This window comes from Hylobates moloch, unplaced genomic scaffold (genome assembly GCF_009828535.3).
Source record: "Hylobates moloch isolate HMO894 unplaced genomic scaffold, HMol_V3 SCAFFOLD_3, whole genome shotgun sequence".
NCBI classification, from domain to species: Eukaryota; Metazoa; Chordata; class Mammalia; order Primates; family Hylobatidae; genus Hylobates; species Hylobates moloch.
The window spans coordinates 93,334,394-93,353,093 of NW_026652278.1; the positions used below are offsets into that span (position 1 = coordinate 93,334,394).

Below are 18,700 nucleotides of genomic sequence, written 5' to 3' on the forward strand. Positions count from 1 at the left end.
CTCTACTAAAAATACAAAAATTAGCCAGGTGTGGTGGTGGGCACCTGTAATCCTAGCTACTTGGGAGGCTAAGGCAGGAGAATCACTTGAACCCGGGACACAGAGGTTGCAGTGAGCCGAGATCACGCCATTGCACTCTAGCCTGGGTGACAAGAGTGAAACCCTATCTAAAAAAAAAAAAAAAAAAAAAAAGCCAACATGATGGACACAATACTATTATAAAATTAGACTTTTTCTCGGTCCTTAAAATTGTTTCGTTTTTTTATTCCCACTGAGAATTAAGAAATGAGAATATTTTAAGAAAGACCACTATACAGAGGATAGTTCAAAATTCATGCTGAAGAGCTATTGCTTTTCAAGTAGATTGTGCAAGTTTAGCTATTTGGAAAAGCACAGTTATTGGAACAACTCAAGAAAACAAAGGCAAAAAGAGTTCTGTTAAGACAGAAGAAAGGAAACTATATATTGGAAATACACACAATAGTGTCCCCTAAAGCCTGGTGTAAAGAAGCATATATATACATGTGTGTACACACTAGTATTTGTGTGAATTGAAAGAGAAAGGATAGGGTTTGAGAATTTATTTAAGAAGGAACACTTTTTTTAAAATTCAGAATAGCATTTCTGTCTTTTAAAGGTCTAGGTTTTTAGTATTTTTGTTCAAGGGAAAGAATCACTGACAGCTAGTGTAAACCCAGCTTAGCATTTATGTTAGAATGAAGGTAATTAGAACCTGGCTCAGGATACTCAGGGGCAACTGACTTTCCACCCTACACTGAAAATTATTCCTCTTTCTTCAAGAAAAAATGGGCTGGGCATGGTAGCTCAAGCTTGTGGTCCCAGTACTTTGGGAGGCCGAGGCAGGCAGATCCCTTGAGCACAGGAGTTCGAGACCAGCCTGGGCAACATGGTGAAAATACAAAATTTTCTCTGCAAAAAAATGCAAAAACTAGCCAGGTGTGGTGGCACATGCCTATAGTCCCAGGTGATCAGTAGGCTGAGGTGGGATGATTGCCTGAGCCTGGGAGGTCAAGGTTGCAGTGAGCCAAGATTGTGCCACTGCATTCTAGCCCAGGTGACAGAGTGAAACCCTGTCTCTCAGGTAATAAAGAGTTGTCTGGAACAGCCCTTTTCCTGTTGCAGATACTTTTACTAATATAGATTTCCTTTATGGATGTAAATTTCTTTTACGAAAGTATAGCAGAAATACAGGTTCAGTAGCTGGCTACTTGCAGAGTTTGCTTAACAAGGAGGTGTGGTATAAAGAAGGTGACTTTTTGTTCCAAAGCTAGCTTAGGAGAAGAAGTACAGGCTTCCTGCCTTAAGGGTACTGCTTCACTTCTGGAGCAGAAAGCAGGCACTTTTTAAAGGGGGCCTAACATGAATGGCACACGGAAGGAAGCAAGCAGGTGGGGTATCCATGTGCTAGTTTGGTGCCTTATCTACCAGGCAGTTGAGTTGGCATCTTCGTGGGCCAAAAACTTTCCAGGTGGGAGAGAGTTTTGTAGCAGGCATACTGTATTAGTTTGTTCTTGCATTGCCATAAATACCTGAGACTGCGTAATTTATAAAGAAAAGAGATTTAATTGGCTCATGCTTCGGCACGCTTTATGGGAGGCATGATGCTGGCATCTGCTCGGCTTCTGGGGAGGCCTTAGGAAACATAGTCTTAGTGGAAGGTAAAGGGGGAATGAGAACTCATTGCCAGAGCAAGAGCAAGAGAGAGGCAGCGAGCGGGGAGGTGCTACTATGCTTTTAAACAACTAGATCTCATGAAAACTCACTCACTATCATGAGAACAACACCAAGAGGATGGTGCTAAATCATTCATGAGAAATCCACCCCCTGATCCAAGCAGCTCCCACCGGACCCCACTTCCAACATTAGGGATTACAGTTCAAACATGAGATTTTGGCAGGGACACATATCTAAACTACATCACATGCTTTTGTTACCAGAAAGGGGTCCCCCGTCCAGGCCCCAAGAGAGGGCTCTTGGATCTCATGCAAGAAAAAATTCAGGGCAAGGCCATAAAGTGAAAGTGAGTTTAGAAAGTAAAGGAATAAAAGAATGGCTACTCCACACACAGAGCAGCCCCGAGGGCTGCTGATTGCCCACTTTTATGGTTATTTCTTAAGTATCTGCTAAACAAGGGGTGGATCATTAATACCTCCTTTTTTTAGACCATATAGGGTAACTTCCTGACGTTGCCATGGCATTTGTAAACTGCCCTGATGCTGATAGGAGTGTAGCAGAGGTCACTCTCATGACTATCTTGGTTTTGATGGGTTTTAGCCAACTTCTTTACTGCAGCCTGTTTTATTGGTAAGGTCTTTATGACCTGTATCTTGTGCTGACCTCCTATCTCATCCTGTAACTTAGAATGCCTTAACTGTCTGGGAATGCAGTCCAGTAGGTCTCAGCCTCATTTTACCCAGCCCCTATTCAAGATGGAGTTGCTCTGGTTCAAACACCTCTGACATTTGGGGCTGTAAATTGACTATTATCTCTCAAAGCAGTCTCCCGATGGGTGAGAGTTCCGCTCTGAAGCTTGGAAGCATATAGATGAACTTGCCCTGTAGTGGGTGTCTGGTGATGGGTGGGGGAGGGGTAAAAGATTATAATTGCATTTCTAAATGACTAAGTAGGAAGTAGGGAACAGGGAAAATGCAGAAAAGAGAAAAGAAGAGAAAACAGTAAACTATAATCGTAACTTATTCTATTTCTTAGAAAAATGGGGGTACTCTGTAACAAAGGATGGCTTTTCAGTGCTACTACTATACCCGCAACTTCTCAGAATAACCAGCTCAAATATGCCAAAGAAATAAATTTTCGGGGTGGCATATTCTGGTCTCCCACTGTCATATTTTGGGGTGGTATGTCCTGATCCCCAACACAATGCCTGCACATAGGCATTAATTATCTCTGCGTTACAGAGGAGGAAGCTAACGCTCATAGAAGTTGTAAATTTCATTCATGTTTACAGAGCTAGAAAAAAGCAGAGCTGAGATTCAAACCCACATCACGTTTGACTCCAGAGCCAGACCTTTTAACCACTACACAACACTACATCTCTTAGCAATTTGTTTTCCTAAAGCTGTGGACCTAAAGGAAGAAGCTGAGGCACAAATACACTTTTAAGAGTTTACTTAAGCCAAAGTGAGGATGGCTGCCCAGAGCACACTTTTAAGTTGCCTTGGAGAGTGCTCCCTTGGCCTTTGTTACAGGCATGTTTTTAAAGGCAAAAGGGAACAAGGAATGGGCTGTTTGACAGGAATTCTCAATTGGGTTACAGAGACCACATTGATTACTGATTGGCTATACTTTTTTTTTTTTTTTTTTTTGAGACGGAGTCTCACTCTGTTGCCCAGGCTGGAATGCAGTGGCGCGATCTTGGCTCACTGCAACCTCCACCTCCTGAGTTCAAGCGATTCTCCTGCCTCAACCTCCCAAGTAGCTGGGACTACAGGCGCAGGCCACTGCGCCTGGCTAAGTTTTGTATTTTTAGTAGAGACAGGGTTTCACCATGTTAGCCAAGCTGGTCTCGAACTTCTGGCCTCAGGTGATCCACCCACCTTGGCCTCCCAAAGTGCAGGGATTACAGGCTTGAACCACCGCGCTCAGCCTGACTATACGTTGTTGAACTACAGAGTATAAGTTATGGTGTCCAGTATGTGGCATTACTAGCTTAATTTATGGCTACTTGGTGTCAGTCTAGAGCTCCCATCAAGTGGCTTCAAGAGATAGTTATTTAGCCAAAGGAGGAAGTGAGACATGACTGCTGTTGCATTTCAGTGCCTCTCTGGGCCTGCTGATAATGTAAAGGGGCTTCCATTCCTCAGATAGAAAGTTTCTTTTCTTCCCCAAAGCTCCTCCATATCATATGCTAGCAACCTTTATTGCTGCTTTTAAAAAGGGGAAATCAGTGAGCAGAGAAAACTCAGGAAAAAAAATTTTTTTTTTTTATGTTTCTGAGATGGTGATAAGGAAGAGGCTTCATGTTGAAAATTATAGCAGTAAAAATTATAATACAGGTAAATTTCTAATCACAAAATAATGCAAACATATCATAGATTTCCTAAACTTTGCATTGTACTAGACATTCTTTAGAGTACAGTGAAGAAACATGGCAAGCTAAATTAAAAGAGGTGGAGAAAAGACAATTTAAAAAATAAATAAAATGGGTGAATTTTGGTTTTGTCCTAAGATTTCCTTTTTAAGGAAACATTCACAGGGCCCAACTCTAGCAATCAAATCTGTGATTAATTACATGATTTGAACAGGTCCCAGATTTTCCATTCTAATGTGTTCTTTTGGGGAATGTATCCCCTTCCCAACCACAATGGTGAAATTGAAATAAAATTATATGGTATTCTTCTTTAAACTTGTATGGTACTTCGGAATTTTCAAAGATTTTTCACCACATTGTCTCATTTGTTGTTCATAATGCCCTAATGAGAAGAGAACAAGTATTCTGTAGACCATGCATGTGAGATACTTATAGCTCAGAGATCAAATCCTTTCTATAGAGTCCTACTGCTGGTAAATGGTAAATACTAGATTCGGATCCAGATCAGCAAATACGGAAACCCCTGTTCCTTCTGGTACATCCTGCTGTGTCTCACTACACTATGTGGCTGCCTTGAATGCAAACTGTTACTTATCACTGGACTGTTTTCACACACAGCACTCACCCTGAGGCAAACAGTAGCAACCTGTGCAAAAGAGGCAACAGGGCTCGTTGTAGACATATACATGATACAAAACTACTGAACATGCATAGAAATGATACAAAACTACTAATGATACAACATATGAATGATACAAAACTATTAAATATACCTAGGAATGATACAAAATTACTAATGATACAAATATAAATGATACAAAACTACTAATGATACAAACATAAGAATGATACAAAACTACTAATGATACAAACGTGAATGATACAAAACTACTAGTGATACAAACGTGAATGACACAAAACTACTAATGATACAAACATACGAATGATACAAAACTACTAAATATACCTACGAATGATGCAAAATTACTAATGATACAAACATAAATGATACAAAACTACTAATGATACAAACATAAATGATACAAAACTACTAATGATACAAACATATGAATGATACAAAACTACTAAATGGAAGCAAAACAAAAAGATCTCAGAAGGTGAATGTCCTCTTTTAAATAAATTAATTTTATATAGTATCTTTCAGGTATTTGGCTTCATATGAGAATTTCTTTTCTCTTTCCTTAGCTAACAGTTTTGAAGCCTTTACAACACAATATTATGTTGTAAACTGTACATATGAAAAATAAATCTCAGAAGAGTAAAATGATCTATTCAAAAAATAAGGTAAAACTATCATTCAAAAAATAGCTTATGTTTATTATGCATGACTTTTGTGTCAAGCCCATGCTGTGCTGTTTTCGTTGAATGCTTGCAAAAACCTAAGTAATAGATTCTGTTACGATTCCTATTTTATGGATGAGGAAACTACAGCTTTCAATAGCTTAAATTAGTGTCAAAATCTTTTAATTAAAATTCAGTGTATTCATTTTACTAGAGAAATTTTTGGAAAGAAATGTAGCTAAACATTTCTCGTTAATTTGTTATTAAACCATATATACTATCAAAGTGTAGCAATCTGCTCAATTCTAGTACCTGCCAGATTTTCATCCAATTTTATGTTTAAATGTCTTATATTACACAATTTTTAGCAGGATGAAACATTTTAAGACAGTAATAAAGATAATATTTTAAATCTATAAGATCTTTATGCCTTTTCAAAGTTTATTTGGCAGACTTAAGTAATTAGATGGATAACTTGATTGGAAAAACTTCTATTTCCTTGAATTGCCTAGAATGAAATTTCCTAAAGTGTGCTCTTATAGAACTAAAGGTAATAATTAACGGTGTACAGAAAGGGGTTCTATGGTCAGAGAACTTTGGAAAATTCTGTGCTAAGCATCAGTAAATGGGTTTCTTTTCTGCAGGACTTCCCTGAGCCTATACATGGTGAGCCTCTACCTATCTTAAAGAGGAAGATTTAATAAGCAGTATTTCCCTAACTTATTAGTTTTATACAGAATTCTTTACATAACTCTCATTTCAGAACATCAGTATTTTAGTTTTTGAAAAATGCTAAACTAATATCAGGGAAGAAATACTGATATTTAAATCCTAGGTGCTTGTCATCTACTCAGACAGATGATGAAGCAGCTAACCTTCGTTTGTGTAGACTTGGCACTATCATTACTCAAAGAACAGCAGACATCTGTTCTGTGCCTTAAACCATGAAAATTTAAACCCATTTTCTTCCCTTTTTTTTTTTTTTAACTCCGTTCCCCAGGCTGGAGTGCAGTGATGCGATCACACAGCCTCAACCTCCTAGGCTCAAGTGATCCTCCCACCTCAGCCTCCCAAGTAGCTAGGACTACAAGTGTGCACCACCACACCCTAGCTCATTTTTGTATTTTTTTGTAGAGACGGGGTCTCATTATGTTGCCCAGGCTGGTCTCAAACTCCTGGGTGCAAGTGATCCTCCTGCCTCAGCCTCGAAAAGTGCTGGGTTTACAGGTGTGAGACACCACACCCATCCTAAACTCATTTTTTATTTTAAAAGTACTATTCAGATTATGTGTTCTTTATAACAATGAAAAGTCAGTGCATTCTATAATTTAAGAGGGTAATTCTTAAGTAAATTATTTTACAGATGCCGGATAAGTATCTCTGTCAAATAATAGTCTTAGAAGAGTATTTAATGAGATGGGAGCATTCTCAAATTATACTGAGAAGTAGGCTGGGCATGATGGCTCATGCCTGTAATCCCAGCACTTTGGGAGGCTGAGGCGGGTGGATCACTTGAGGTCTGGAGTTCGAGACCAGCCTGGCCAACATGGTGAAACCTCGTCTCCACTAAAAATACAAAAATTAGCTGGGTATGGTGGCGGGCACTTGTAATCCCAGCTACTTGGGAGGCTGAGGCAGGAGAATCTCATGAACCTGGGAGGTGGAGTTTGCAGTGAGTGGAGATCGTGCCATTGCACTCCAGCCTGGCAACAGAGTGAGACTCTGCCTCAAAAAAAAAAAAAAAAAAAAAAAAATTATTGAGAAGTAAAGGCCACAAAACAGAATAAACTGTATTATCTCAATATTGTAAAACCAGCCAATGAAAAGCAAAAACAAAAACTAACAAATGGGGCCAGGCATGGTGACACACCTATAATCCCAGCACTTTAGAAGGCTGAGGCAGGAGGATTGCTTGAGGTCAAGAGTTCAAGATCAGCCTAGCCAACATAGCAAGACCCTGTCTCTAGAAAAAAATTAAAAAATTATCCAGGCATGGTGGCATGCACCTGTAGTCCCAGCTACTGAAGGCTGAGGCAGAAGGATCACTTGAATCCAGGAGTTTGAGGCTGCAGTGAGCCATGATAGCACAACTGCACTGCAGCCTGGGCCACAAAGCAAGATCCTGTGTCAAGACAGCAACAAAACTAACAAACAAAACCAAAAAAGACCAGAAGAAACAGAAACACAAAGTGTTAACCTTATTATAAATAAATCAATTAAAACAAAAAATATTATCTCGTTCCAATATACATGCTGCTGCAGTGCAATTGTCTTATTTTTTGGCTTACATGTCTCGTGTTTGGGAAACCAAATTCAGAAGAAATCTTAAGATCTGGATGTGGCTTTTACCTGTGTCAGTAATTCATGTAGAGAAGTCAGGTAGGTCTTTGGTTTCCAAGCTTCTACAACTTTAACTCTGGAAGATACGTCATGTACTCTGTTCTAACTTGGGAGGTGCTGAGGATGATAGCTACTCTGTGTCCCTGGCTATATCCTGAAGCTTAACTGATTTTTGACTTCAAAGTGGTCTCATTCTTGTGAACAAGTACTTAAACAATGATTATAGGAGGGTACTGGGAAATCACTTTTTTGGGGGCTTTGGTAAATTTTTTTTTTTTTTTTTTTTTAGGCGGAGTCTCGCTCTGTCACCGAGGCTGGAGTGCAGTGATGCAATCTCGGCTTACTGCAAGCTCCACCTCCCCGGTTCACGCCATTCTCCTGCCTCAGCCTCCTGAGTAGCTGGGACTACAGGTGCCCGCCACCACACCCGGCTAATTTTTTGTATTTTTAGTAGAGACAGCATTTCACCGTGTTGGCCAGGATGGTCTCGATCTCCTGACCTCGTGATCCGCCTGCCTCGGCCTCCCAAAGTGCTGGGATTACCACCTGGCGGTAAATGTTTAATCAACGTGCGCAGGCACCACTAGGCCTATAACTCTTCCAATTCATGGCTCAGCTCACAGAGTCTATTTTCCTCCCACGGTGTCCTAAAGAAATTGGGTTTGCTGTTACCTCCTCATTCTTCTTGATTCTCCTCATTGATCTCCTCCTTGAAGTGCTGACCTCATTTGGCCTGTCTCCAGGCTTCTCTCAGCCTCTCCCTCTGTTCTTGTCCTGGGTATCTTCTAGATGTTGGTATTCCCCAGGGCTCCATTCTCTATGCTCCTCTCTCACTCCGTGAGTGAGTCTTCACACCAAGAATCCCACTCCACGGGGTTCCAGTCATTCACTTTCCCTTCCCTGCTCTGAGAGGGAAGGGGAACTAGATTCACAGTGCCTACCTAAGCAATTGGCACAATGTTGCTCAAGGTATCATGGAGAAGAATAAATATAGTGAAAGATAAAAAACATTTTATTTCACTAATCTTAATTTATTAGATGATAATTCTGTACCCCAAGTTTCAGTAAGAAAACAGAATTTCCTTCCTCATGTTATAAAAGCAAAAGCAATTCATGATATTTTCTCTCTCGAAGCCCTTCTTCCCTGACAGTCTTTGTCTACCACCCACTAATAAATTGTACTTAAACCTTCCAACACATGTTTCTACTTCATTAACAATCTTTCTCATTCCTCTAAATTTTCTTCCTTCACCCATCATGTACCATCTGTACCATACTGATTTGTATGTGCATTACTCAGTAAAACTAATGCTTAAGTAGTCTATCTACTCAAAAGTGTAAGGCACTGGCCAGGCGCAGTGGCTTACACCTGTAATCCCAGCACTTTGGGAGGCCAAAGCGGGCAGATCACCTGAGGTCTGGAGTTCAAGACCAGCCTGGTCAACATGGCGAAACCTTGTCTCTACTAAAAATACAAAAATTAGCTGGGCATGGTGGCACATGCCTGTAGTCCCAGCTACTCAGGAGGCTGAGGCAGGAGAATGGCTTGAATTCAGGAGGCAGAGGTTGCAGCCAAGATCATGCCACTGCACTCTAGCCTGGTCAACTCTGTCTCAAAAAAAAAAAAAAGGGGGGGGGGGGAATGCACTAAAGGTAGTGTGTTCTCTCTTGTTTTTGTCTTTCTACTACTTATAACCTTGCACCAATGCCTGGCCTACACATAGTAATCTGTCAGTATGTGCCAGTCAATGGGCTTAATGGGTTGATAGTAATTTAACATAATCCAGTTTAGAGAAATACCACCAAATATTTCTAAAATGTATATGGTCTAATTTGTACATTTTTCTAAGATAGACTTTTATTCTGAGAAATTAATTGGGATGAGACACGGAAGAGACTACTGAGTAGTTCCTCCGCTAAGTACTAAATTATTATTTTTCAAGTTCAGTTTCTCAACAGTTTCCTGTTCATGCCTCCCACCACTTCTCCAACTGCAACTAGTAGTATCCTCCTTAAAATGCTGTCATAGAGATCTCAACTGCTTGCCAGCACAGTGAGGAAAAGATCAGATGATTTATAGCAGTGGTCCCCAGCCTTTTTCACACCAGGGACTAGTTTCATGGGAGACAACTTTTCTATGGATCCAGGGGGACGGGGTGCTTTGGGGGTAATTCAAGCGCCTTACATTTATTGTGCACTTTATTTCTATTATTATTACATTGTAATATATAATGAAACAGTTCTACAACTCACCATAATGTAGAATGAGTGGGAGCCCTGAGCTTATTTTCCTGCAACTAGATGGTCCTCTGTGGGGACAGTGATGGGAGACAGTGACAGATCATCAGGCATTAGATTCTCATAAGGAGCATGCAACCTAGATCCCTCAATGTGCAGCTCAGAATAGGGCTTGAGCTCCTGTGAGAATCTAATGCTGGGTGAAGCTTGGGTGGTAATGTGGGCACTAGGGATTGGCTGTAAATACAGATGAAGCTTTGCTGGCTTGCCTGCCACCCACTTCTGTGCTGTGTGGCCATTTACGCATTACACATTTACAATCAATGCATAAATCCCAATATATTTACACATTTATTGTGTAAATCCTAAGGTTATAGAAAACCTAAACCTTAGGATTTACACAATAAATGTGTAAAGACATTCTATTTAGATTACATAGAAAATCTAAAATGTATTGTGTGTCATCTTTTTTTAAATCCCAATACTGCTGCAACTACAATTCTCAGATAGTCCCATTTGTTTGAATCATGCTTTTTTTTTTTTTTTTTTTTTGGAGGCGGAGTCACTCTGTTGCCCAGGCTGGAGTGCAGTGACACAATCTTGGCTCACTGCAAGCTCCACCTCCTGGGTTCACGCCATTCTCCTACCTCAGCCTCCCAAGTAGCTGGGACTACAGGCGCTCGCCGCCATGCCTGGCTAATTTTTTGTACTGAATCACGCATTTTTCATTTCTTTTTTGTTGTTGTTGTTAAACTTCATATTGAAAATAAAGTTAAACTGAAATAACTTTGAGTCCATCCTGCTACTGTTTGCTAAGATTGATAATTTGTCCTTTATTCTCTTAAGGTATAGATATATTGTTTCTAAATATATTCTGAATGATTTTATTTTATGTGAAACATAGTTTCTTAAAGATTATGTACAGAACTCCATGCACAAATTACTCAGTAAAGAAATCAGTAGTTCAGATATTGTTTCTGTGACACCTTATTAAATATATTGAAAGGCAACTGTAATATTTTCTTTCCAACCTTTCCTAGATGAAAAAAACAACATACCATAAAAGGCTTCCAGTGTTTGTTTACCTAAATGTTATAGTGGAAGAATTGTTTGCAGTCATTTCTTTATGTAACTTATTATGAAAGTAAAAAGCAGGAAGTTAAGAGAAATGATTAGAAATCATTACTTCAAGTGATAATGTATTCAGTATTCATACTTTTGCAGAATGCTTTAAATTATTGCACATCACTTTTTAATGTAGAGATCATTGTGCATTTACACGGTTTAAAGACATTAATTTCACATTTTCCCAATTGAATACAGTACCTCACTTTATTATTAGTCCTGTGAGGATATAGAGACCATATCTTGTTTATTATTGTTTCTCCAACATAAACTGTTTTGCCTTAGCTCTTAGTAAACATTCAATAAATATTTGTTGAATGCTTGAAGAAATGAGGAATCCAGACTCCTGCTACCAAAACCAGTATTATGATTTTTAATCTTGTTGCCCCATCAAAGAGAGTTTAACTCTTTGCATCACTGTCCATTCTGGCTGTCATTCCTTCCTGCCTGCCTCAGAAAAAGATAGCCCTAAAATTAACCCATTTAAATGATTCTTTGCTTTTAGTATACAAACTTGCCCACATCTCTCCTACTTTCAAAAACAGTGAAACCCTTGACTTCAAATAGCTACCCCTTTCTCTCTCTTTGCCCTTCATTACCAACCCTCTTAAACATCTCTTCAATTCTAGTTCTCTCCTCACTTCACTTCAATCTGGGACTGCACTCTGGAATCAGATACTAGGGATTTCTTTTTTTTTCTTTTCTTCTTTTTTTTTTTTTTTTTTTTTTGAGATGGAGTTGTGCTCCTGCTGCCCAGGTTGGAGTGCGACGGCACGATCTCAGCTCACTGCAACCTCCACCTCCTGGGTTCAAGGTATTCTACTTCAGCCTCCTGAGTAGCTGGGATTACAGGCATGCACCACCACGCCCAGCTAATTTTATATTTTTAGTAGAGACGGGGTTTCTCCGTGTTGGTCAGGCTGGTCTTGTACTCCCCACCTCAGGTGATCTGTCCGCTTCGGCTTCCCAAAGTGCTGGGATTACAGGGGTGAACCACTGTGTCTGGCCAGATAGATACTAGGGATACTAATCTCAGCACTGCCTCTTACCAGCTTCATGGCCATAAGCCAGTCACACAACCTCTCTAAACCCAACAGGATATACCTAATAGGGCTGTCATGAAAATTGAGATAATGCATTTAAAGTATTTCTGCATCACCTGGTACATACTAGGTGTTCCATAAATGGTAGCTATTCTTCCTGTTGACTGAAAGCATAATAGGAGTTCGGAGATGAGAAAGATTGGGGTAGGCTTATTTTGCATTTATCTAACTGCTCACCGATTCTTCAGATTAGGAAATTAGGGCCCAGAGAGTTTAAGTAGTCAATGTTCATGGGGGAGGTAATATTTGAGTTGGATTTTGAAGGATAACAACAATATCTTACATCTATTGAGGGTTCACTGTGGGCCAGGGATGATTCTAAGTGCTTTACATGGTTTGTTTTACTTAGTGTTCAAAACATTCCTGTGAAATAGGATTTCGGTAGACAGTCTGAGGCAGGACAGGGAGGACACACTGAAAAGAATCAACATGGCTGGGCCGGGCACAGTGGCTCATGCCTGTAATCCCAGCACTTTGGGAGGCTGAGGCGGGTGGATCACGAGGTCAGGAGATCGAGACCATCCTGGCTAACACCGTGAAACCTGTCTTTACTAAAAATACAAAAAAAAAAAAAAAATTAGCCGGGCGTGGTGGCAGGTGCCTGTAGCCCCAGCTACTCAGGAGGCTGAGGCAGAAGAATGGCATGAACCTGGGAGGCGGAGCTTGCAGTGGGCCCAGCTCGTGCCACTGCACTCCAGCCTGGGTGACAGAGTGAGACTCCATCTCAAAAAAAAAAAAAAAAAAAAAAAAACAATAAGGCTGGGCACAATGGTTCACGCCTGTAATCCCAGCACTTTGGGAGGACGAGGTGGGTGGATCACCTGAGATCAGGAGTTTGAGACCTGCCTGGCCAACATATGGTGAAACCCCGTCTCTACTAAAAAAATACAAAAATTAGCCGGGCGTGATGTTGCACTCTTGTAATCCCAGCTACTTGTAAAGCTGAGGTAAGAGAATCACTTGAACCCAGGAGGTGGAGGTTGCAGTGAGCCGAGATCACGCCACTGCACTCCAGCCTGGGCAACAGAGCAAGACTCCATCTCTCAAAATAAAATAAATAAATAATCAAAAGAATGAACAAAAACCTGGAGGCAGGAAAGACACGCTGATTTTTTTTTCTTTTTTTAAGATGGAGTTTCGCTCTTATTGCCCAGCCTGGAATGCAATGGCGTAATCTCGGCACACTGCAACCTCTGCCTCCCAGGTTAAAGCGATTCTCCTGCCTCTGTCTCCTGAGTAGCTGGGATTACAGGCGTGCGCCACCATGCCCAACTAGGTTTTTGTATTTTTAGTAGAGATAGGGTTTCATCATGTTGGCCAGGCTGGTCGCGAACTCCTGACCTCAGGTGATCCATTCTCCTCGGCCTCCCAAAGTGCTGGGATTACAGGCGTGAGCCACCACACTCAGCCGACATGCTGATTTCTGAAGATGGTGATGAGACTGCTAGCTAGAGTGAAAAGCTTGTCTTAAGCAATAATGACAAACGATGTTGGACAGAGTGGGGCAAAATTATAGGAGGTCTTGACAACCAAACACTCAAAAATTTGGCTTTATCTAATGGCAAAACAAACAGCAGTTATAAAGATATGAATTAGAGAAGGGAGGATACAGAATGAAGTAGAGTTTTTGGCACACTGACTTGGTGACATGCATTGTGAGGCCCCAGGGACCCAGAGCCTCTTCTTCCACTTTGGTTACCACTAGCCACCAACAGAAGAGTACCAGCACAGTTTCCTATAAAGTGGGAGCTTTAAAAAGGTTTACTGAGGGAATGAGTAAATAAAGGATGGACTGAATAAATAAAGGATGAATAGGAGGCTGTTTCTAGGGGTGAAGTGATGAGAGTTGGGACTATGTTTAAGACAATGGAAATGTAAATCGGGAAGTAAATCCCAAAAACATTTTCAAAGAAGAAATCATAAGAGTTGGATACACACCGAACAAAAACTACTATTAGAGCTGTAGTTCAAATGTATTAGTTACCACAGAATGCAGTGTCAGAGCAGTTGCCTTTGGCATATTCTAAGTTTTTGTTAAGTAGAAATTCTGTATTTGGAACAGAAATCACATTTCTTGTGCTATTATATGTAATCATTATTACCATGAAAACTCATGTCTCTTTACTTTCTACTCCTACTCCATCCACCCAAGTTCTTACCAGTTTTACCTCCTAATTGGATTGTTGTTGGAGTCTCCTGCTGAACTCTGGCCAAATAAACCTCCTCATCCTCAATCATACCTGACAGTTGCCACCTCTCACCCTTTTGTTCATACAGTTGCATTCCCCTATGAATGTTCTTCTATAATAGCATTTCATTCCCATGAGCAGTTGGAACCTTAGCCATCCTTCAGAATCAGATTGCATGCTGCTTCTCCATGCTGTCCGATCAACCCAGATGGGACCTACTGCTCTCTTTTCTGAACTCCCATAGCCAATGCATTTCATTATACTGCCTTGCCACTTGGGTAACTGGGTATCCATTTGCCGGTGTTTTATTTGTATCCCCTACAATGACAGTACTGTGTGTTACCTGGTTATCCAATACATATTTGTGACATCAAACTATCTTAAATACTCCAAATCCCGTCCCAAACAAGAGTTTCCCTCTGCCGTTAGGGTACTCAGCTTTGCCCTAGCATACATTTTTTGCAACATCGAGAATTTCACATCACTTTTGTTGGGGATACTTAGAAAAAGAAGGAATTTTAAGTTGAGAACAGAAAGGAATTGTTAAAGTGAAAGTACAGGATTAACCATTTTTTCAAGGAATCTTTTGGACAGATAAAAGAATCTAGGGAAAACTAAGCCTGAACCTTTACTGCCGTCTTCCTGTCCCTTATGGTGAAGAAAAGTGAGCTGCATAAAAAAGAGGCATGGGTCCGAACGCAGTGGCTCACACCTGTAATCCCAGCACTTTGGGAGGCCGAGGTAGGAGGACTGCTTGAGGTCAGGAGCTCAGCAGCAGCCTGGGCAACAGAGGGAGGCCCTGCCTTTAGAAAAAATTTAGAAATGAGCAGCGTATGTGGCACGTACCTTTAGTCCCAGCTACTGATGGCTGAGGCAGGAGGATCACTTGAGCCCAGGAGTTCAAGGCTGCAGTAAGCCACGATCACAACACTGAACTCAGGCCTGGGAGACACAGACACTGTCTCTAAAAAACAAAAATTTCAAAAAAGGGTTTTTTTGTTTGTTTGTTTTAATTTTATAAAAGAGGCTTGGGACGGCAGCCTTTGGGTCCTTGGGAACCCAGAAGGACCTGAGAGTTGGAAATCCACGGCATTGAGGAGATGGATAAAGGAATGATGAGAAAAAGGTGTCTCTTAGCAGGCATATGATATTATCTGCCAAAAGGCAAGCTGAATCTGTAGGCTTATCTCTGAATTTGCCATGGAGGGTGATTTTAGACTCTCTAGAGAATAAGAAATATTTTTGTACTCCACCCATTAGTACTAATGTAGGATGTGGAAACAGTTATTTTGTTGTTTACTGTTATATTAATGAGGGTAGAAATAATTCATTTCCTTGGTTCACTCTTGACTTACTCTATTTTGTTCTTAAAATCTTAGGCTCCTCAGTCATGAATTCTACTGCTAGGACTTTCAGGAACCTAATGTTGTAGGCTGGAGAGGGCTGTTAGAATAACATTGAGCCAGTATTTTCGGAACTGTTAAACCTGGCTAAACAGGTGTCATTCCACAGAGACATTGGCAATTCTTGAGGCTCCCAGAAAGTGACTGCTATCTAATGACAGCCTGTGGACACGTCGCTGCCGTTGTCTTAAAATACCTTTCTTCCCTTCATTTTTACTTTTTTTGCAAAGTTAACCCACACGTACCCTACATAATTTTACCCAGATATCATCTCTTCCAAAAAGTCTTCCCTTGCTACTTCATTAGAACTACTCTCCTGGGTTGGGTGCCACTCTTGCCCCTTCCCACAGTGGCCTGGGCTTTCACCATAACACTTAGCTCACCGTGTGGCAGTTGCCATTCGCGGGTCCTTCTTCCCACTGTGTAAGCCAAGCTGACTTGGAAGGCTATGAGGGCTCTCAATACACACACTCAATACTCATTGAATGAATAAATGCACAGTCTCTGTATAGGAAATGCAGGTGAACGTCCTTCTGCCTCACTTAAGTGAGCTGCCAATATCGGAGTTTTAGGATAATTTTGGAGAACTGCAATCCGCTCTGTTTTCTCCCTACCCCACGGGAGCTGGCTAAACCAGCCTGGAGGCTAGCAGTTTGCCTGTGTGCCCTAAGCTAGTGACAGCTCATATCAAGCCCAGTATTTAAGAAGCATGATTACTTTTACTATGTAGCCCCCAGGGAGAAAAGCAGACTCACAAAACATTTTTGTATCTTTTTGTATCTTGTTGCACAAGATACAAAATTGTGCACCAAGATACAAATTGAAACTCGAATTGAAATTTGGCTGCCAATTTATTAAACCCACCCCAACAATCTTCCCTATTAAAAAAAAAATAATAATAATGAAGAGATCTCAGGATACCCATTTTCATGTGTAATATAAACCGATGCCACCCATCTATCATATCCATCTAAATCTAATAATTCAGCTTTTTGTTTGTTTGGCGGGAGTACAACAGGTCTTTATATGATTCAATGTTACAAAGTTTTTCAGAGGACAAATGATAAAAGTGTGAACCCCACGGCTATGATGAAGCCGCAGTTTCTTTGAGTACAAAATCATGAGCTAGATACAAAGAACTGGCTTTAAATTCTGAAGTAGATCTTGCTTTTAAATGTTACAGTGGTGGGTAATAATTTCCTTTGCTTCAGTTACTATTTAAAAAATAAATATGTGTAGATAAAAATGCAGGATTTAAAAAAATCTACTTTGTAGAATAGAATACCTATTATTTATATTAAGCCCAATGCGTGGGAAACGGATCAATGACTTGATGCGGTGCCTATAAAATAATATAACCCAAAGTTGCATTAGGACATAAAAATAACTGCTGATAAAAGTTTACTCAAAGTAGCATCTGCCCCTAATACAGTTTGTATTTTTATCGTAAAGACCTAAGGCGCCGCAGGAACTAGGCTGTGCGTTCGCCCCCCGCGGCAGACGGCGGCGCGCGGCGCCTCCGGAGCGCCCCTCCGAAGCCCCGCGGGGGCGGCCGCTGGCAAGCACCCCACAGAGGTCCGAGCCCTCCAAGCCCCAGGTGCCCGGGGCCCGAGCCCCGCCTGCCACTCTCCCCAGCTGCCTTTCCAAACGCCTGCGTGCTGGTGGAGAGAGTTTTCCCGCACCTTGTTCGCCCGTCAGAAAGCGGCGCCGGCGGGGAGCGAGCGTGAGAAAGTGAGCGTGTGCGCTGCGGGAAAGCACGACCCAAGAGCCGGCGCCCGGCGTCCGAGCGCCCAGTCCGCCCTGTCCGCCCCCGGACCCGCGAAGGGCGGGGGCCCCGGACAGTGAGGCGCGGGAAGCGAGGCCTGCGGGTGCCGGGGGTTGGCGGGACGCGCGCTCCGTGCCGGCGCCGGCCTCGAGCCCGCGCTCCCTCCCCCCGCCCGCGTGCCCGCGCCGCTGCGCGATGCAGTGTGGGGAATGGCTGGGGTTGGCTGAAGAGCGCACAGTGGAGTTTTAATGTCCGCCATGTTGGCCATGGCGTATTGAAGAGAGCGAGCGAGAGAGGAGCGGAGCGGCACAGCCTCCCACCCTCCCGGCTGGTGTTAGTGCCCGGACGGCGGGCTCTGCGCTCCGCCCCTCAAGTCCCCGGCAGCGGTTGGCGAGTGGGGACCGAACCCCCGGTTCTCCATGATCCCGCTGGCCGGGGCCGTTTCCCCAGAGCGGAGAGGTATCTGCTGCGCCTGAGATGAGTAAACTGTCGTTTCGGGCGCGGGCGCTAGACGCCTCGAAGCCGCTGCCGGTTTTCCGCTGTGAGGATCTGCCCGACCTGCACGAATACGCCTCGATAAACAGGGCCGTGCCGCAGATGCCCACCGGAATGGAGAAGGAAGAGGAGTCGGTACGTGTTAACTCCCCTGTCCGACCCACCGTCAGGCCCGCTCCCTCTGCTGCCTGCGGCGGCAGCGGAGCAGCAAACCCACACAAAATGGCCGCCATCTTCTCTTCGCCGCCGACTCTCAGTCGCCGGCCGGGCCTATACCCCGCCTCCCCCGGCCTTGACCCCCGGCCGCCGCGGCCCGGCGGGGCCCCTTCTAAGGCCACCCGCTGACCCCGGCCACTTGTACCCGGGTCCCGCGGAGTTCGGGGGCCCGAAAGGCACAAAGGGGTCACGTGACGAAGCTGCCGGCAGCCATTTTGTGTCTTAGTTCTTGGGTTGGGCCTTGTGCATCCGGAGAGGGGAACGGGCTGGGTGGCTGTGGGGGTGCGGCGAGTCGGGAGCCGTGGAGGACCCGCCTGCAGGCCTCTCCGTGGGCCGCTGGGTGGCGCTCTAGGGCCACTGCGTGCCGCGCGCCGCTGCCCGGGCCGGGAGCGCAGGTTCTGTGCAGTCGGGGAATTTGCCCCATCGCCTGGGAAGCTTGTTGGACTCAGTGCAGC

General features: G+C 42.9%; 1 protein-coding gene across 4 annotated transcripts in view; it reads left to right on the forward strand.

The window, feature by feature from the left end:
* Positions 1-18,700, forward strand: part of EPC1 (enhancer of polycomb homolog 1) — a 110,463-nt gene that overhangs the window by 14,457 nt on the left and 77,306 nt on the right. Inside the window, exon 1 of one of the 4 annotated variants that reach the window (XM_032143875.2) lies at positions 17,700-18,164. The exons of 2 other annotated variants lie outside the window; for them this stretch is intronic. In XM_032143875.2, the coding sequence (XP_031999766.1) occupies positions 18,012-18,164 (153 nt within the window). In that variant the 5' untranslated portion in view covers positions 17,700-18,011. Of the gene's footprint in view, positions 1-17,699; positions 18,165-18,700 lie in introns of those variants that run through there. One more of the 4 variants, XM_032143881.2, reaches the window with a different exon arrangement.